Raw genomic sequence first — 21,494 nt, 5'->3', positions numbered from 1 at the left:
TAATACAACTGTCAACTAGAATAATTTCACATACACACGCAAAAAAGTGCTTCCTAAAAATTAGAATATTGTGTGTATTGGCATACTGTTTGGGACTAATCAAATTTTGATTTCAGGTATGCTAGTTGCTATTTAATACATCAAAACTGTAAAGCAGTCTCTTGAATTTCAAAATCATTACACTTGAGTATGTAGAGTAAAACATTTTCTCTTAGTCCTTCTAAAAGTAAAAATTAAGCCCTGAAGAGAAGCACAAAAAGATAGGGAGAGCTGGACGCCGACTGCTCGGCGGGGCTGTACCTTGGAGCTGCTGCTTGCACTGGGCGGGCTGCAGGGAGGAGGAGAGCTGCTGCAGGTTCTCGCCCTCCACCTGGTGCATGAGGTAGAAGAGCTTCCACAGCATTTGCACAGACAGAGTCCCAAAGGGCATCTCGGACATAAACAGCCAAATGCCAAGTCTGCATGTAAGCAGGAATCATTTTATTTATTAATCAGCTTCATTACACTAAGAAAGTAGACAAACCATTGGCTCTCAAGGAAAAAAAGATTCTTAAATCACACTACAATTTTTCTAATATGCTTTAGTCATAAACACCTCAAGGATGGCTAAGAATAACAGCAAATACAAACCACCCAGTCTGTGCCAGGGACTGTTCTAACCACTACAATGTGTGCACGTGTGTGTGTATACATATATGTACAATATCAACTCAAACCATCCTCACAAAAACCAAGACAATAGTTATGGATATGGTCGGACGTGGTGGCTCACGCCTGTAATCCCAACACATCAGGAGGCCGAGGCAGGTGGATCACTTGAGGTCAGGAGTTTGAGACCAGCCTGACCAACACGGTGAAACCCGTCTTTACTAAAAATACAAAATTAGCCAGGCATGGTGGCACATGCCTGTAATCCCAGCTACTTGGGAGGCTGAGGCAGGAGAATCACTTGAACCCAGGAGGTAGAGACTGCAGTGAGCCAAGATCGCACCATTGCACTCCAGCCTGGGCAACAAGAGTGAAACTCCATCTCAAAAATAATAATAATAATTATTATTATTATTATGGATATTAGCACCAACTCACACAAGCTACTAAGGCACAGACAGTAGTGGGTGGCAGAGAGGTCAGCTGTGGATGTGTGTGTCTGAGCACACATACAGGTACACGTGTGCACACAGAAACGTGCAGTGGGTGGGAGGAAAATCAAAATCCATCCAGTACTCCTCTCTGAGCACTGAACAAAGTTCAAACTCCTCAGCCCACACTCAAAGGCTTCCACGGTACGGCTCTGACCCGTATTTCCAACCAGAGCCCTCTCTGCCTTCCTTCAGTTACCACTGCATTCCAACAAGCCTGGAGAGACCCCACACCTCCAGGCTGGCTCCTTCCATGAGTCGAGCTCTCCTTGGACTTCCTCCTCTGCACTGTTACAGAACTCCATCCATACCTGACTTTGCCATCATCATACTTTCTGCCAGTGACCCTCACACTGTAGTGGCAGAAAAACCACCTGCAGACTTTGTGGAAAATGCAGATTCCCAAGCCTCACCTATAGAGACCATGATTTTGCAGGTCACAGCTGGGGCACAAGAATTTACACCTTTTATAGTCACCCTTGGTGACTCAGACTCAAGTGATTCTTAAAACACAACGTGAGAAACACCTCAAGGTACTGTAATTTACATATAACATACTAACCTAACAGCAATTTGAGAGCAGAAATCAGGTCTTGTTCATTTTTATATAAACCAGTTTATAACTAGAACATTGTATTTTAATTATCTGCTATCTAAACCAGTATCTCAAAAACAATCAGCACTCAATAGATGCTTATTAAAATTGTATGTGAATGTTATTGCAACTAAAAAAAAAACGTGTATCAGGATGGTGGCCATGCCCCAAGTCAGAATCTGCTAAGGAATGGCCGGGTGCGGTGGCTCACGCCTGTAATCCCAACACTTTGGGAGGCTGAGGCGGGCAAATCACTGAGGTCAGGAGTTCGAGACCAGCCTGGCCAACGTAGTGAAACCCCATCTCTACTAAAAATATAAAAATTAGCCGGGCACAGTGGTGCGTGCCTATAGTCTCAGCTACTCGGGAGGCTGAAGCAGGAGAATCGCTTGAACCCAGGAGGCACAGGTTACAGTGATGGTGCCACTGCACTCCATCTTTGGTGACACAATGAGACTCCATTTCAAAAAAAAGAAAAAAGAAATCTGCTAAGGAATGTATAGCAACTTATCTGCTATTAAATTTAAAAAAAAAAAATTTTTTTAAATAGGAGGCACTCAAAGCTTTGCCATATTTGAGGCACAACTACTACAAATTATCCATTATAAATTATCTAATTACAAATAAACCAAATTTAAGAAAAAAATGAATAGTGTATGCCTAATCCACATCTATGAACCTAAACAGGCAACTGGTAGCTCAAACCCACACTAACCTAGACTCTGGAAAAGCCAGCTAGACTCCTGACCAAGAGATTAAGAAACTTCTCTAAGGTCAGGTGGGCCAGGTTTCTATCTTATTAATTAATTATCCTAACACTTCACATGGGACCTGATGCTGTTTTATAACCCCAAACAAAGAAGGAAAACTATAGAGGACTTAAAAGTAGTATCACGAACAGGGTGTATTTCAGGCTATAAAATTCCCTATATGGCAGACATTCAGGAAGTCTGGCATATATATACATATACACACACACACACACACACACACATATACACACACGTATATATTTATATAGGTATTTATATATATACATATACATATATATATATATTTTGAGACAAAGTCTTGCTCTGCTGCCCAGGCTGGAGTGCAGTGGTGCAATCTCAGCTCACCGTAACCTCCACCTCCCAGGTTCAAGTGATTTCTTTTGCCTCAGCCTCCCGAGTATCTGGGACTACAGGCACCTGCCACCACGCCTGGCTAAGTTTTGTATTTTTAGTAGGGATGGGTTTTCACCATGTTGGCCAGGCTGGTCTCAAACTCTTGACCTCAGGTAATCTGCCCACCTCAGCCTCCCAAAGTGCTGGGATTACAGGCGTGAGCCACCGCGCTCAGCCCTGGCTTATATTTTTGTTGTCTGTCTTTTAGTATAGTTTTGTTTTAGCCTGAAGGGATAGCTATTGCCAGAAATTTCCATTTGAGTGCCAAATAAATTTAAATTTCATGGCTTTAAATATCTGGTTCTCATGTAATTTGTTTCCTAAAATAAACTTAAGAACAATAGCTGTCAACATTTTAAAACAATTATCTTTGTGAATTATATACACAATGTTACAGGAAGGGTTCACAGCTCAATATATAAGCCCTAGTAAGTAACTAGGATGAGAACTTTGCCTCTCTGCCAAGCAAGCACAAGAACAAGTGACAGATCAGAGAAGGAAGACTCCTCCCATGCACCAGGCCGGCATCAGTGGGCAGGTGCTACTGCACTGATGCCCTGACACAGTCCTGAACAGGATTTGTGCATCTCATGAGACTATCAAATTTATGGTATAGGTATAACATGAGTAATCTAAAGATAAGGCCAGGCGCAGTGGCTCATGTCTGTAATCGCAGCACTTTAGGAGGCTGAGCCGGGCAGATCACTTGAGGTCAGGAGTTCAAGACCAACCTGTCCAACATGGTGAAACCCCATCTCTACTAAAAACACAAAAAATTAGCCGGGCATGGTGGCAAGCGCCTATAATCCCAGCTACTTGGGAGGCAGAGGTGGAAGAGTCGCTTGAACCCGGGACACGGAGGTTGCAGTGAGCCGAGCTCATGCTAACTACACTCCAGCCTGGGGAACAAAGTGAGACTCCACCTCAGAAAAAAAAAAAAAGATAAATTTCTATACCCAAGTTCTATTTAAGTTAGACTCATGCCTTCACAGTGTCTAAAAGTGGTTAACACTTAGCTAAGAACTCCTGATCTTTCTCTAAGTCTCTAGATTATTCTATTCCCCATATGAAACCACACGAGAACAACCCCCACTTACATTTGAAAAGTCCTTTATGGTTTAAAATGTGTTTCCTCATAATACCACAATTCACCCTCATCACATATCCATGAGGTTAATGGAACAGTAGTATCATTATCACCATCTCCATTTTATAAATGAAGAAAGTGAGACCACAAATATTAAGTGACTTTCCCAGGGTAACAGTAAATGGCAGACCAAGACTCAAACTTACTATACAACACAGAATAAACCAGGGGCTGAGGCTAAGAGTCACATGGCAAGAGGGAGTGTAGACAGCTAGCTCAGGAGAGAGCCAAAGCAGAGGAGAGCCAGAAGTTCATAAGCACAGCTGGGTGGGGGTGGAGGCAGCCCCGCATCTCCTACTGTAAGGCACAATCCTGCAGCAGAGCCCACTCCTCAACTTGGCCAGTGGCTCAGGGAAGACAGTACAGGATGCGCAGCTGTGCCCCTGCCTATGCCTCAAACAGGTCCTAGGCTATAAGCAGCAGCACAGACAGCATGATCAAAGACAGCATTTATAAAGCTAAGACAGGGAACCAAGATCCATGACATTCCCAGACCTTAAAACCCTTACAGGAAGGCAAATTGAACAATAACATCAGCAAATCATTTGCACCACATGCTGCACACCTACTGCATCTCACTGCAGGCAGTGCAGTGGGTATGTGATAGATAGAATCTATCCTTGTTTTCCCCTGCTCAAGGCTGCCCCAAAAGTTCAGGGTGGCAAAAAACTGAGACACCAGAATAGTGTTGTCTTAAAACAGAAAGAAATTGAGAGAGAGAGAGAGACCATTTCAGTCAACAGGTGGGTACTACAGATAAGGAAACCAATGCCCAAGAATTTGCCCTCAATAAGAAATAGATGAAATACACTAAGAAACTATTATAAGAGACCTACTTAAGTGGCTTTCACTTGAATAGTTCTTACTAGTCAGGAAGTTACTTTTCACTAAATATCATCATATGTCTTACTTACCTTTTGGCCTTCAGCACATGTAGGACAGCCCTCAAAAACAGCTCATCAAATTCAACCTGTAGTTTCTCCATACAGTAGGGCTGCTGGGCCACTCCTGAGCCTTGGTTATGGCTCACATACTGTGCCCAGTGGTCACTTACATAACCAAGGGTCATCCTGAGCATGAGGAAAGATAATACAGTACTTTTCATTAGCTCAATATCTGCATCTTTATATTACATTTACAACATTCACTTATTCAACACATATTTATTGAGCACCTACTATCCACCTACTATTGCCCAGGTTCTGAAAGTAATGAAATGGGGTAAATAAAATCCTACCTTCATGGAGCTTATATTTAGTGAAGGGCAAAGAGGCAACAAATAAAATAGGGATATATAGTCTGTCACATGGTTGTAAGTGACACTGAGAAAAATAAAGCCAGAGAAGGGAATAAAGTATGTCTGGAGGTGGAGGGGTGGGCAGGGTAGGGAGGTGAGTTGGGAGCACGAAAGGCCTTACTAAAGAGGGACATTTGATAATGTCTGGAAAACAGTGAGGTATCACAAGAATGTCCATGAGAAGAGTGTCCACGTAGAAGAAACAACCAATGCAAAAGCTCCGAGGGGTGTCAGGTATGTTTAGGAACAGCAAGGAGGCCAATGTGCTGAGAGGGAGACCGGCTGGAGATGAAATCAGAAAAGTGGCAGGAAACCAGATCGTGAGGGGCCCTGCAGGCCACTATGAGGACTTCGGCTTTTTCCCTGAGTGCAGTGGGGAGCACAGTAGGGTCCTGGGCAGACAGTGAATAGGCTGACTCACAATTCATAAGGAACGCTGGCTGTTTAAGAATACACTGAGGTGGGGAAAGGGCAGAAGCGGGTGGTGGGCAAAGTCAGAAGCAGGAAGATAAGTCAGGAGGTTTAGGAATGAAATGGGGTGCTAGCAGTGAAGGCGGTAAGAAGCAGCTAGATTCTGGAAAGAGCATGTTTCATTGATTCAAAATGCATGTCTTTCACACTAATGTCTCTGCAATTAGAATGTCCGAATCCATGTTAATATTAATGATGTGATGCCATAATTTGGCAGCATTTTCCCTATGTTAGTGGCATATAAAATGTATCTTAAAAAATAATTGGTGGTATTTTAGATTTGATAAAAGATGGTATTTTGATGGTGGAGATGATAAAATTTGCAGTTAGATTGAATGTGGGGTATAAAAGAAAGAAAAGCCACAGGTGCCACCAGGTGTTTTGGCCTGAGAAACCAGAATAGAGTTGCTACTTAATGAAACTGGGAGGAGTAGTTTGGGAGGTGGGGAGAGTGAGTTCACTTTGAGAACATTATGTTACAATGTTAATGAGTCATCCAAGTGGAGGTGCTCGGTTGGTAGCTGAATATACAATGTGTTTATGAGAGAGGTAAGGGCTGGAAATGTAACTCTGAGAATTGTAACAGTGTTTAGATATTTAAAGATGAATGAATGATGTCTCAAAAAGCAAGTGTAGATAAAGAGAAGAGAGGTCCAGGGACTGAGCCCTGAGACACTCTAACATTAAGAAGTCTGGAAGTGAGAATGAAACAACCGAGGAGGCAGAAAAGGGATTGTCAGTGAAATGGTGGAGAAATCAGGAGAATGTGGTATCCTGGAAGCCAAGCAAAGAAAATGTTTTAAGAATAAAATGATCAACTAACTACGAGAAAGGCTGCTATGTAAGCTACGTAAGAGATGCCAAGTAGGATGAAGAGACCTAGAACTGGCCCCTGGATCAGGAGCACAAGGTTCATTAGAGATCTTCATCTGTAGGAGCTGTTTGGGTAGTGGTGGGAGGAAATGCAAGTTCAAGTAAGGATGGAGGAATAAAATGGGAACTAATAGACGATCTGAAGGCAAGCCCTTATGGGAAATTGTTCTGCAATCAGAAGGTATGAGAAGAATCTGCACTAGATACAAAGAAAAGTAAGCAGATGGAAAGAAAAACAAAGAAAGAATAATCATAATACATTACAGCTGTTATTTACACAGTAATGTAAACAGTGATCTTAAAACAGTAATGATACCAACGTCCTTCCTATAGAGTTACTGAGATAATAAAATGAGAAATCACAGTCCTGGCATACAGTAAGCATGCGATCCTACATCATCTATGTGAGCTTATGGACAAATTTTATTTATGGTCTTATTTATTAAGCAAAATCAGAAAACAAATGTCTGGATGGACTTCTGTTAATAACATGTAGATGGGCTTTTAGCTTTTAACAAATTTATCTCCAAGTCACCAGCCATCCTCCCTCCCACTATCTCATTCTCCTAACTCTATACTCAAGGCTTTCTCTAGACCTCAGAAAGGACCCCCAGGCCGGGCACAGTGGCTCATGGCTGTAATCCCAGCACTTTGGGAGGTCAAGGCAGGCAGATCACTTGAGGTCAGGAGTTGGAGACCAGGCTAGCCAACATGGTGAAACCCCATCTCTACTAAAAATACAAAAAATTAGCTGGGCGTGGTGGCACACACCAATAGTCTCAGCTATTCGGGAGGCTGAGGTGGGAGAATGGCTTTAACCTGGGAGGCAGAGGTTGCAGTGAGCCGAGATCACACCACTGCCCTCCAGCCCGGGTGACAGAGTGAGACCCTGTCATTAAAAAAAAAAAAAGGGACCCCCACCCTTTCAGGGCATCCTATAATCACTTGACTGATTTATAAAGCTAATGGATACATATCTAAAATAAATGAATTAGGCCAGGCACGGTGGCTCACACCTGTAATCCCAGCACTTTGGGAAGCTGAGGCTGACGGATCACTTGAGTCCAGGAGTTTGAGACCAGCCTGGGCAATGTGGTGAAACCTCGTTTCTACTAAACATACAAAAACTAGCCAGGTGTGGTGGTGCGCACCTGTAATCCCAGCTACTAGGGAGGCTGAGGCACAAGAATTGCTTGAACCCAGGAGGCGTGGGTTGCAGTGAGACGAGACCATGCCCACTGTACTCCAGCCTGGACAAAAGAGCGAGACTCGTCTCAAAACAATTTAAAAAAGATAAAATAAATGAATTAAAAGTAATTTTGTTTTGGAAGCAAAAGTAAGGAGGGAGAGAAGTTTTGTAGTTTTATGGAGTTTCTTTTGGGTGGGGAAGGAAGTTGAATAACAGCATACGTATATGCTATAAGAAATGACCCAGTAAAGACAATTAAAATTAATAAAGCAGAAAAAAGAGTATAAAATTAATTCAAAGAAAAGCAGTACATATGCTCTAAATTTATTAAGATAGTTGAAGCAGTAAGAGCCTGCATTTTCCTAGATGCCTTCTGTCTCGCCCAGACTTCAACCCAGCAACAGCTTTGGGGATCTCAACTCCAAGAACAATCATCTAGCAAGCCGGTTAAATCTGAGATAATTAACGAACTATTCTAACTGGAAGCAATTATGAAATTCCCATTTTATAGATGGTGAAGAAAAAAATCTTAACTTTTATGAGAAATAAGACCTGAGGTTTACAACTAAAATGTCCATCATCCCAATTATGCAGTATCTGTGTCTGACTAGGGTGAAAGGAACAGAGAAGGGTAGAGCAACAGCAGTATTACCTGATCATATAACCAATTCGCTTCACAAACTGCCTATAGCGTGCTCTATTAAAGGTTTCTAACCCCACAGCCAGAAGTTCCACTAGTGAGTTGGCAAAGGCAAAAATTTTCATCATCTCTTGAGGTCTTGTTGTTTCAGGTAAATAATCACCTAGAAGTTAATCAGATAAAAGAAAAAAATCATAATTACTATGAAAAAACATGAACGGATACAGCTATATAAATATTTTAATGAGGACTCAAAGCCAAGATGGAGACGAACTGACAATCTCATTGCTCTGGCTCCCATATCAACACAAAATGGGAAAAAACTTGAGATAATATGCCAAATTAAAAACAATTTATTTAAGCTGGGCAATGCATAAGCTAGTTAGCTTTCTCACATTTAAGCACCAAGTGGGAAATTACAAGCACAAGAGAAGCCTAGAACAGCTAGGCACAAGAAACCCGAGTTGGAGCCTACACAAGAAGTAAGACTCAGGCCAGGCACAGTGGCTCACGCCTGTAATCCCAGCACTTTGGGAGGCCGAGGTGGGCGGATCACAAAGTCAGGAGATGGAGATCATCCTGGCTAACACGGTGAAACCCCGTCTCTACTAAAAATACAAAAAATTAGCCGGGCGTGGTGGCGGGCACCTGTAGTCCCAGCTACTCGGGAGGCTGAGGCAGGAGAATGGCATGAACCCGGGAGGCAGAGCTTGCAGTGAGCCGAGATTGCGCCACTGCACTCCAGCCTGGGCAACACAGCAAAACTCCATCTCATTCAAAAAAAAAGAGAAGACTCAATGCAGAGTTCCTGTGTTTACACTTGCCACTACCACATTTTACACATAAGAGAAATGAGTCTACCTTTTGCTTTAAACCCAAGAAGATGTTGAAAGAGTTCATGAAAGGGGAACTGTGCTAAAAGGGTAACCAAATCCTCTTCATTAAGGAGAATCCAACTGGTCTCAGGGTCTTCATCCTAAGGGAAAAGACAAAAAGTCATGTCAGCAGATTTGATCAGATCACACTATGATCTAGAGTTACAGGAGCTAAATTATCACAGGTCTCAATAGTATACATGTGATATCCTCATGAGTCTTCATGGACCTTTTCTCCAGGACAGAAATTTATAGTATCAGTTCCACAGATAGTTACACAGTAAATCCCCTGAAATTGCAAGCACAATTTTATATGTATCTGGGTCATAGCCAGTGACTGAAACTGCTCTCATTAAATGTCCATCCCAAAGAAAATAGAAAAAAAGAAATCCTCTAGAGTGAGGACCTTACAGGGATCAGTGCTTTGATAACATCAATTAAAGAACCACAGATGGGCTGGGTGCGGTGGCTCATGCCTGTAATCCCAGCACTTTGGAAGGCTGAGGCAGGCAGATCACCTGAGGTCAGGAGTCCAACAGCAGCCTGGGCAACATGGTAAAACCCCATCTCTACTAAAAATACAAAAATTAGCCAGACATGGTGGCATGCACCTGTAATCCCAACAACTTGGGAGGCCAAGGCATGAGAATTATTTAAACCTGGGAGGTGGAGGTTGCAGTGAGCCAAGATCACACCATTGCACTCCAGCCTGGGTGACAGAACGAGACTCCATCTCAAAAAAAAACAAGAACCATAGATGAGAGTTCAAAGTTATGTTAGCTGCAATTCTCTTCTCCCAAAACCAAGATCAATGTAGTATGCAACAGACTTAATACGAAGCAATTGACATTTGCTATAGGTGACTAAAGTTCTGTTGTCAATTAGTGCTGCCAAAGCAGTATAAAAATAACAGTGGTCATACACAAAGATTACATAGGGGAAATCTTTGCAGTCTTTTTGTTTGACACAGAGCACTAAAGTCACCTTAGAAACCAAGTTGATTCATGTCCTAAGATACGCTACCATTAAAAAGGGAAGGAAGTAAAAAGATCCTGAGAACCTGAAGAATATATCACCTCAATTTCAAAAAGGGACTAACGCAAATCATTCATAATTTCCTTAAGCCACTCAATTTTTACACTCTTAGTATGTGTCTAAAATGGCTAACAAACAAGCATTTCAGAAACTCTACTTAAGGCAGTAGTTCTCAACTTAGCCATTCTCAACTCAGCTGTACATTCAACCCCCAGGGAGGCTTTTCACTATTTGGATGTCTGGGTGTGGGCCTGGGCAAGGTTTGCAAGTTGCTCAGGTGATTCTAGTATACAGCTAGTATCAAGAAACCACTGATGCGGATAATTCAGAGTGCCTTCCTCCCTACAGCCTTTTCTGAGGCAGTGGCACTCCCAACTTTCTCATCTACTCCCCAAGTTCTTGAATTCACTGAATATTTGGGGAGTGTTAAACAGGAGCCAGGCATCAATGCAGGGTGAGATAATTAATCAAATATTTTGACTGGAAGTATTTATAATGCCTAATCATTACAAGTAATTATAATGCTCCTTAATCATTATCTGTCTGGGATTAAATGCAGGAAACCTACCAGAAAAAAAGACTTCTCCCTCAAGAAAGACCACTCTTAAAAAAACATATTGCTCCACTACAATCTTTAAAAGACCAATCTGTACTGGCTCCTGAGAAGCTTGCTTCAGAATGACTCCTCAGTTTCTAGCAAAGACGCCTGCATGTCCACATCATTCACCACCACCTGACCACCTCCTCCTGCAAGTCTCAGGAAGAGAAAAACGACTGTGAAGGGGGCTCCCCCCTTCTGAATGAGCACTCTAGGAAATACACAGACATGATCCCACAGCTGCCATGGCTGTCATTCTGAGAACTGTTGGCTGAACACTTTCACCTCCTTTTAAGAGAGGGATTATAATAAATCTGTCACTGGACATCCTAGACAAGAACACCAAATCAAGATTCAGACCAAAATAAAGGACTAGAACTGGTAATTAGCCGGAGAACAGAACTGCTTACAAATATAATCACAATGAGTATATTAGAAAGGAAAATTAACAAGGGTGATCTCGAGAAGCTGGATTTTGATCATTAAATTCTCACCAAAAATGGAAAGCCATCTTCTACCTTTCAAATGAGAATTTCTGGATAAGAAGTTTATGAGTTAAGGGAAAACCTTGCTAAGCTCCAGCTCTTTATTACTCAGATTCATATCATCTGTAGGTGAGACTCCAACCCCAGAAACTTGTTACTACATAAAAAAACTCCTAATATACATCTTACGTAATATGACTTTAATTTCCAGGTGCCAAATTCTCCCAGCTGAACACACTGATATTCTAGAGAAGGGGTGCAGCACAGCACACTGGCTCAAAGCATAGGCTCTGGAGGCTCCACATTTAATGACCCTATGGTTTGAGAGAAGACACTTCACACCCCTGCACCTCAGTTTCCTCATCTATAAAATAGAAATCATAAGTCTTTAGCTCAGGGGGGTTGCTGAGAGAATTAAATGAGATACTATGGGAAAAGTGCTTAGAACAATACTTGGTGCATAAGAAGAGTTCACAATGATTCATCAAAATAATGCAGATATGACAAGTTACCTCTTCTCCTCCTTCGTCTACTAGCGTCCAGGTCCCGGACCCAGGCCCTGAGGAGGATGGCTTCCGCTCGCTGGGCTTCATGTGGCACATAAACTCAGCTCGATTTCTAAAGGACAAGAATAATCACTCCCATCACTTAGATGAAGGCCATGTGAGTGCATTGTGGATTCTCTACTCACCCCGAAGGAGAGCCACACATCAACCCAATCTTCAAATGGTTTAAATTAGTGAATAAGAACTGGCCAAAAACCAAGGCTGCTAAAACTGCACTAATTTTGGTGGAGAATGCAACCATTCTGAATTAGCAATGATGAGTAATTGCAGAAAAGCAGCTACACTAGCACAGCTCCCTGCGTGATGCAGGACCTCAATACATATGCTGCGGACCTTAACTCAAACCAGGCTCACAAAGTCTTGCCAGGGAAACTATTTTAGCAACTATGACTTACTGAATAAAAAAGGGTAATGGAGGCTGGGCGCAGTGGCTCACGCCTGTACTCACAGCACTTTGGGAGGCTGAGGTGGGCGGATCATGAGGTCAAGAGATCGAGACCATCCTGGCCAACATGGTGAAACCCCGTCTCTACTAAAAATACAAAAATTAGTTGGGTGTGGTGGCACACGCCTGTAGTCCCAGCTACTTGGGAGGCTGAGGCAGGAGAATCTCTTGAACCCAGGAGGCGGAGGTTGCAGTGAGCTGAGATCGTTCCACTGCACTCCAGCCTGGCAAAAGAGAGAGACTCCATCTCAAAAAAAAAAGAAAAAAGGTAATGGAGAGGCTTGTTTAGGGCCAAAACATAGATATAAATGCAAAAACACTTGTGAGTCAAATCATTATCTACCACGTGCAGGAGCAGGCCCTTGTATCCAAGGCAGTAAGGGAGAGGAATCATCTAATCTAAATTCCTCATTTAATTTCAAGGACTTCTATAATCCAACCCACCCGAGTTCTTCACCTTTATTACCAGCTCCCGCACACACACACCTTTGCTTCAGCCACACTGATCTACCTGTGCTCTGCACAGCTATCCTAACCTGTGTTGGGGCCTTTGCTCACACTGTTCTCCCACCTGCATGTTCTCCAGTGTCCCGTTCTCCTACTGAAATCCAATCCATTCTTTTTTTTTTTTTTCAGATGGAGTTTCACTCTATCACCCAGGCTGGAGTACAGTGGCACGATCTCGGCTCACTGCAACCTCCGCCTCCCAGGTTCAAATGATTCTCCTGCCGCAGCCTCCCAAGTAGCTGGGATTATAGGTGATTACACCACCATGCCCGGCTAATTTTTGTATTTTTAGTAGAGACAGAGTTTCACCATTTTGGCCAGGCTGGTCTCAAACTCCTGCCCTCAGGTGATCCACCTGCCTCGGCCTCCCAAAGTACTGGGATTACAGGTGTGAGCCACCATGCCCAGTCCAATCCATTCTTCAAACACAGCTCATTTACCATGAAACCCTCTCTGACTACTCCACTCAACTCTTTATTCTCTTCATTTCTATTGCATAGCTTCACAATTTAGCACTTAAATCTCTCTGTGCTATTTCTCTTCTGGCATTAAATCTCTTCTTCCAAGAAACAGATCACATTTTTGTCTGTAGCACCTTTCACAATAGCATATATGACAAGGGGGACAAACCCACTAAAAGGGGGAACCCATAAAAATGGTTGCTTATATATAAGCAGTTGAAGGGTCACTTTGAAACAAGTATCAAACCCAAAGAAAATCTGCAATGTTAAATTCTAGAATGCCAACACTTCCCTTAGCTGTTCTTCTTCGGATCTAGGCAGTTTCAGGAGCCAATCCTTTAGAAGAAAGAAGCATTTCAATCTCTACTTCACAAAGCTCTTCCACACTTACTTGACAGGAGACATCAGCAGGGCAAGGGATTGCATAAAATGAAAGACCCCTGATGGGTTATGCAACACTTTGATCTGAAATCAGAAAAGCAAAAAGCATACTGTAGAAAACAAATAACCCTAGTGTCCATAATCTTGGTTCACAAGCGTTCTGACCAAAGTTGCTGTTAAGAGAACAAAGCTGAAACTGGTACCTAATACACAAGAGTAAAGCACAGCCCATGGGTTACCTGGTGGCACTGAGTCAGCTGTACTCAAAGAGCAGAGGTAACTGAGCAGTTTCCACCAATTATCTGTAACAACATGGGATGAAGGACACTACTGCTACTTTAATCCAAAGAGAGACAAAACAAAAACAAAAACAAAATCCTCCTTCTACCTAATAAGATTCAGACTTCTTGCCACCAGAAATGCTAAAGAAAAGGAGGTGTGGAGAAGCTGAACTTGGCAAACATTTTGGCTCCTGCAAATTCTAAGTGGTTGCTATGAGTAACAAAATGACCCAAAGGCAACAGCAGAGAGCAGAATCTAAAAACCACATAGTCAACTACTAAGTATACAAGAGTTGATCACATAGACCTGAGATCTCTGCTAGTATTAAATAACTTTGAGATGTGGTGGCTTCTGTTTGACCTGTACCAACTGTGGTGTAAGACAGATTGACTTAGGAAGCTGTATTGAGTACCATGGGAAAAAAGTCCTGGCGAGCCTTCCTGCACAAGAATTGTGTAGAATTAAATGCGACTGAAACTGCCCAGCCAGACTACAAGCAGACTTAGTACAGTCTGTACTATCAATTATGGGTAGCCCAACAAGTTTCAGTCTAAGAACTTTAATAAATGTATACTGGATATATTTTAAGAATTTTATATTAAATATTACTATGTTTTAAATAGTCCTTATTTTTTTCAGCAATCTCTTCAGGAAAAATGTCTAATAAAACCTCTCCCCCAACCTCTCAGAATGAGTTGACGATTCATCATACCTGGATGAAAGGAACAGCCCATTTACTAACACCAGCGGGGCATCGAAGAATATGGTTTAGAAGGAAGAGGTGATCTCCAGGACAGCCAACTCTTTGTAGCACGGATACCTGAACAATAAAGGTCATATGATCTCACTATTTTTTAAAAAAGAATTTATCTATGGGTCTAGTAAAGTCATTCATCCAGTGCTTCAATACATGTAATCTTTCAAAAGAGTAACTAGACACAAGATATACTACTCACTGGCTGAGTTTCTACTAGAGGCCTATGAATCTATGAGTACTATGGTAACATCATAAGCAGATTCTCTACAAATCTAGCTTTTTCTTCTTTCGCAAATTACAAATCACTAATTTCCTGGCCACAAGTGAATAGATATAAGTCAAGTAGTTTAATCTATTCTTAGTTTGTAATAGTTTCTTAAATCCAAATAAGTACACTTGAAACATTACCCCTCATTTAAGAACTCTAGTACAAACCTAAAAAGAGCGTTCAAGGCAGCCCCACTGGAAAACATAACCAATAAATAAATACCCCTCTTCCCATAACACACCCAACATCTTTCCTAAGTTTTCCAAATCCTTTTACCTTTCTTCTTTCTCTTAAAAGAAACATTTTTAAGCATGACATTACATATCACATGACAAAAAGAATGAGATATAGAAAATTTTTTGATAGGCCGGGCGCGGTGGCTCACGCTTGTAATCCCAGCACTTTGGGAGGCCGAGGCGGGCGGATCACGAGGTCAGGAGATCGAGACCACGGTGAAACCCCGTCTCTACTAAAAATACAAAAAAATTAGCCGGGCGTGGTGGCGGGCGCCTGTAGTCCCAGCTACTCGGAGAGGCTGAGGCAGGAGAATGGCGTGAACCCGGGAGGCGGAGCTTGCAGTGAGCAGAGATCGCGCCACTGCACTCCAGCCTGGGGGACAGAGCGAGACTCCGTCTAAAAAAAAAAAAAAAAAAAAGAAAAATTTTTGATAGATACCTTATCTAAAATGCACAAGACCAGAAGTATTTCAGATTTCAGATTTTTTCGGATTTTGGAATATTTGCATAAACATAATATCTTGGTGATATGGTTTGGCTGTGTTCCCACCCAAATCTCAACTTGAATTCTATCATCCAGAATAAGATAGAATTCTTCTTCTTCTCCATTGTGGGAGAGACCCAGTGGGAGGTAACTGAATCGTGGGGGCCAGTCTTTCCCGTGCTATTCTCATGATAGTGACTAAGTTTCACAAGATCTGATGGGTTTATCAGGGGTTTCTGCTCTTGCTTCTTCCTCATTCTCTCTTGCCACCACCATGTACGAAGTACCTTTTGCCCTCCGCCATGATTCTGAGACCTCCTCAGCAATATGGAACTGTAAGTTAAACTAAACCTCCTTTTCTTCCCAGTCTCAGGTATGTCTTTATCAGCAGCATGAAAAAGGACTAATACATTTGGGGCTGAAACGTAGGTCTGAACACAATATTCGTTTGTTTCATATACACCTTATATACAGCCTGAAAGTTGGTCTATACAAAATTTTTTGTAATTCTATACATGAGACAAAGTTTCTATTAAGTACTTAGGTGTGGAATTTTCCACTTGTGGCATTGTATCAGCACTCAAAAAGTTTAGAATTTTGGATCATTTCAGATTTCTGAATTAGGAATCCTCAACCTGTACCTATATTCTGAATATACATCTAGTCTTCAATTTCACATACTTTCTGCATTTCCATTTCTTTCAAAGTTGAGGTCCAGAGTTCATTTAGCATAATCTTTATTAGAGAGAAACATACTTTGTGTTCAATAATGCACTAAATAACTTACTACGTATCATGATCAATGAAAAGTCATTAATAAACTCATCAAATAAATTAGCTGAAAAAGTTGTTGAAGACCAAATGTAATGAAATAACAGATAATTCCTAAATTATGAAAGAAATAAAACAAAGACTACTGTGTCTATTTCTGTCCCCTTACCAATTTCTGCAGCCAGAGAAGAATATCATCATGAAACTGAGTATCTTCATTTACTCTCCTGGTGAACATGAATAAGACACTAATGCATTCCTTTAGTTGACACAGATCAGAGGGAATGCTTTCTGTCTGCTTAGATGCTGTAAATGAAAGAGATTAAATGAGTCTCTCATAAATGGAGTTTTTGGGGGAATTTTTAGTGTCTTCACTTAAACCAATAACAACAAAAAACCTTTAAAATATTTAGTGCAGATAAAAATAAAAGGAGAAAAGTTACATCAAAATACTTAAATTTTTATAAACAGACAAGCCAGAAATGTGTTTAACTTTGAAGTATTTCAAAATAATGGAAAAATCAACCTCATCATAATTCCTTTTTTTTTTTTTTTTTTTTTTTTTGACACAGCTTCCACTCTGTCACCCAGGCTGGAGTGCAGTGGCGCAATCTTGACTCACTGCAACCTCCGCCTCCTGCGTTCATGCCATTCTCCTGCCTCAGCCTCTTCAGTAGCTGGGATTACTGGTGCCCGCCACTACACCCAGCTAGTTTTTGTATTTTTAGTAGAGAAGGGGTTTCACCATATTGGCCAGGCTGGTCTTGAACTCCTGACCTCAAGTGATCCGCCCACCTCAGCTTCCCAAATTGCTGGGATTACAGGTGTGAGCCACCACACCTGGGCATAATCCACTATTTTTTATTTGAAAATCAGTACATCTCTGACCTACCCCCAGTTATTTGATTAGTTAAGAAAATGGGGGAGGGGGAATTTTACTTTAAAGTATCCTAATATATCCCCCAGAAATAAAAATTGCATAATTCAATAAGCATACTTAATATTCATGTCATAAAGACTAATTTCTTAAAATCCAAAATAAGATGAAAAATTCAGAACATTATTAATCCTCTGTTGGAAAATTAAACAAAACAGTCCTACAAACAAAGCAGCCCAAACAAACCACAAGAGATAAAGGGTGAAGAAGTATTCCGATGATTACTTTTATAATCAAAAACTATATTTGGAATCAACTTGGTAACAAGCACATTAACTAGGACAGCAAAGGACATTCATGATAGATAGTGAGCTTTTTGGCATCCTAGAGAAGCACAGAAAGACAGCCACGGAGAAAGGAGACCTGGCAATGCTCCCAAGAAATATCATTAAGGCAGATCTCAATCCTACAGTGGGGGAGGCCTGGTAAAACTGCAAGCACAAATGGTACCTTGTAAGACCAATTACTATACAGTCAATTCAACCAGACTATACCCCTCCATTTTCTTTTATTTCAAAACACAGGAAAGAGTGAGAGCTTCATTACTTACATACCTTGGCCTTGCTGGTGAATTGCTAAAGATCTCAGAACAGCTGAACTACTGAGCAATGCATAAATATAAGACTCCACTTGCAATCTTGAGAGCACAGAAGTATAAGAATGAAGGGCCAGGGTCTGGTGGAGGTGCTCAGATTTGGCATCAAATAGCTTCTTTAGCTCCACCAGTGCATTTTCATTCATTTCCACTCTTTGGTAGCGATGATAGCTGGAAACTTTCACTTGATCTGCACAGATACCCTACCAGAAGACAAAAGGGTACAATATGAAACCAGTTACTCTTTCCATTTGAAGCAAGCAGGCAGCAAGTACAAGGTACATAGGCTTCAGTACCATCTCCAAAGAGCTTATAATCATGGTGAGGAGACATATTACTGTGTAGAGAACATTACCAGCAAATATACGATCAGGTGCAAAGGAACATAAGGCCAATCACAAATACATCGCAAATTCAAAGAAGGGAAGAGTAACTCTAGTAGTCAGCAGTGGGCCAGGCGCGGTGGCTGATGCTTGTAATCCCAGCACTTCGGGAGGCCAAGGCAGGTGGATCATGAGGTCAGGAGTTTGAGACCAGCCTGGCCAACAGTGAAACCCTGTCTCTACTAAAAATATAAAAATTAGCTGGGCATGGTGGTGGGCGCCTATAATCCCAGCTACTTGGGAGGCTGAGGCAGGAGAATTGCTTGACCCCAGGAGGTAAAGGTTGCAGTGGGCCAAGGTTACGCCACTGCACCCTAGCCTGGGTGACAGAGCTAGACTCCATCTAAAAAAAAAAAAAAAAAAAAGTAGTAGTCTGCAGTGAAAGCTGCAAGAAAATAACAGAACTTGTCCCTAAGACTCTCATGATTGATGATCTTACCTTCTATTTTATGAACACGAAGCCAATGTGATATCTCCTAAACTTCAAGGTACCTCAAAACATCTCTGGATCTACCCTCATCATTCTTCATAGTTCTACTCAAGAGAATACACACTCCACCAGCTGTGTTCTTGATTCTATCCTCTCTTCTTCAATACAGTATTTCCAAATATTTCCCTCCTTCTTATCTACAGAGATATACAGGTCTGCCAATGAATGAGGATTAGGGATATGGGAATGACATGTTTCTCTCCAATATCTCCTCCAGCTTCCCTTCACTGCCAAACTTGTCAAGAGTAACCTCTTCTTCCTTGCCATCTCTCCTCAGCCACTATGAAATGGCTTATGATCACTTTGGCCTCCATCGGGTTGCATCTAATGGTCTTCTCCATCCCCTCTCAACCTTGAGAGGATGTCTCCCCCTTCCTTTAGGGGCTCTGTGTTACACATCAGGGACTCTCCATTGCTTATAGTTAAGAAGGTGAGTTTCACTCTCATTTTGTCCACTGGCATCATCCTGGAGCTAGGAATCAGTTACTACCTTCAGATTCCTCATCTCCACTCAATGGGGAAGACCATGAGATGCAAACCCATGGAGGCCAAAGTGATCATAACACCTTCAGTTTCCTCATCCCTTCTCAACCTTGACACTGTCTTCCCATTGGATGTTGGTGGCATTATGCCCATGGTCACAAACTAATGACCCATGGGCTGAATTTCAGCTGGAGACATGATTTGCTTGGCCTACACTCTGTGTATGTGTCTGATTAGTTGCTAACATTTGCAAATTAGGATTCCTCACATTAAAATCTAGATTTCTAGTTTTCCTTGGAAAATCCTAAGATGTGGCAATGCTGAACCATCACAACCTCACAGCAACCATCAACTAGAACTTGAGAACGGCTGTCCCCTCTAAACCAGGCATGGGCTGGCCCAGTGACCATTGTCCCACTCAGCCTGCTTCACTCCTCCAGGTTATATACCTGGCTCCTGCAGGCATTTGACTTTGTGATCCCTGTACTCTATTACTCTAGGCTGAGGCAGGGTCAGTGTGGGTGTAAGGCACAGACTCCAGACCCGGACAACATCCCAGGAATAGCAGCTCCACTGCAAATTCTCCAGGCTTCTGATCAAAATACCTGTACAGACAATTGTTCCTCCTTAAACTGCCACAGCCGACTTTTAGCATTTTGGCAATCAGATGTCAGAGTAAGCAGCTCAGCTTCGGCCAGCAGCAGTTGCTTCCTACATCGTGAGTAGTTCAAAAGCAACTCATAAAATTCATGCCTGTCTTGATGAGCCATGCTGTCAAATTCTTCTAAATATGACTCGACATTTTCCAGCCATGAACCAGGCTCCAAGATTTTTAGCTGTTCTTTAGTAAATGGTACTAGTTCCGGTTGAGACGGGAGTTCTGGGTAGAGTCGCTCACTACGAAGCAAGGGTTTCACTGCCACCAAAGCTGGTGCTTCTCCGGCAATTTCAGCTGGCAACTGGGGATACAGTTTCTTCACTCTAGGTGTCTGAAAACCATGTTTGGCTGCGCAAGAACTCTGCAAGCCAACATTCTGTGGCACCTCTGAAGAACAAACCAGGCCTTGTCTGTCTTCTTTACTATTCTGAGTTTCTCTGACTTGTATATTTTCCACTGCTGGCTGAGTATAAGAAAAATTAGATTGCGGTGCACTTTCTGAAAGTCCACCTTGTACCGACATATTTTCCTCTACCTCTGTGAAGTTCTTGGGGGTTTCTACTTTAGTTCCAACATTGTCTCCAGGGTGGACCTTTGGCATGACTGCACTGTCCCCCACACAGGGTCTGGCCTCTCCCCCTTCCTTTGGGGGCTCTGTGTTACATGTCAGGGACTCTTCATTGCTTATAGTTAAGGAGGTGAGTGGTACATCACACATTTCACTCTCATTTTGTCCACTGGCATCATCCTGGAGCTGGGAATCAGTTACCACCTTCAGATGGTCTCCTTTGAATTCACAGGCTAGAGAAGGGATTTCCTGCTCTCTGGAGGTTTTTGGAAGGGAGACTTCATTGGACTCTTCCCTCTGAGGGGTTTCATATTTCTTCTTTTCCTAAAAACAACATACATAATATGAAATAATTTATCACAATAATTGATGCGTTCAGCAAGAGGAATTTTAAAGTTGCACATAAAATCTAAATTTCATCATGTAACAAATGAAACCTAAATTCACTTTATCAGTGTTTTTGAACAGATATGAACAAATATGAAACAGAAATGTGTTTCATATTTCGTATTATCCAATATTGAGTGTGTTAAATTTGGAGATTCACTAGTCTGATCCTAATAGAAAAAGACATCACAGTAAGCAGCAAATTACACATACACAGAGTGTAGGCCAAGCAAATCATGTCTCCAGCTGAAATTCAGCCCATGGGTCATTAGTTTGTGACCATGGGCATAATGCCACCAACATCCAATGGGAAGACAGTGTCAAG

General features: G+C 41.9%; 1 protein-coding gene across 1 annotated transcript in view; it reads right to left on the bottom strand.

Annotated features, from left to right (window-relative positions):
- EPG5 (ectopic P-granules 5 autophagy tethering factor) overlaps positions 1-21,494 on the bottom strand; it is a 120,906-nt gene that overhangs the window by 86,999 nt on the left and 12,413 nt on the right. The window contains exons 2-11 of the mRNA XM_058439686.1: positions 20,162-21,106; positions 18,160-18,403; positions 16,838-16,974; positions 14,865-14,972; positions 13,881-13,954; positions 12,023-12,128; positions 9,379-9,493; positions 8,530-8,680; positions 4,962-5,117; positions 255-458 (exon numbers count right to left, since the gene is read on the bottom strand). Of these exons, the coding sequence (XP_058295669.1) occupies positions 255-458; positions 4,962-5,117; positions 8,530-8,680; positions 9,379-9,493; positions 12,023-12,128; positions 13,881-13,954; positions 14,865-14,972; positions 16,838-16,974; positions 18,160-18,403; positions 20,162-21,106 (2,240 nt within the window). The remainder of the gene's footprint in view (positions 1-254; positions 459-4,961; positions 5,118-8,529; positions 8,681-9,378; positions 9,494-12,022; positions 12,129-13,880; positions 13,955-14,864; positions 14,973-16,837; positions 16,975-18,159; positions 18,404-20,161; positions 21,107-21,494) is intronic.

This window comes from Hylobates moloch, unplaced genomic scaffold (assembly GCF_009828535.3).
Source record: "Hylobates moloch isolate HMO894 unplaced genomic scaffold, HMol_V3 SCAFFOLD_5, whole genome shotgun sequence".
NCBI classification, from domain to species: Eukaryota; Metazoa; Chordata; class Mammalia; order Primates; family Hylobatidae; genus Hylobates; species Hylobates moloch.
This window is presented reverse-complemented; position numbering and strand designations above follow the sequence as displayed.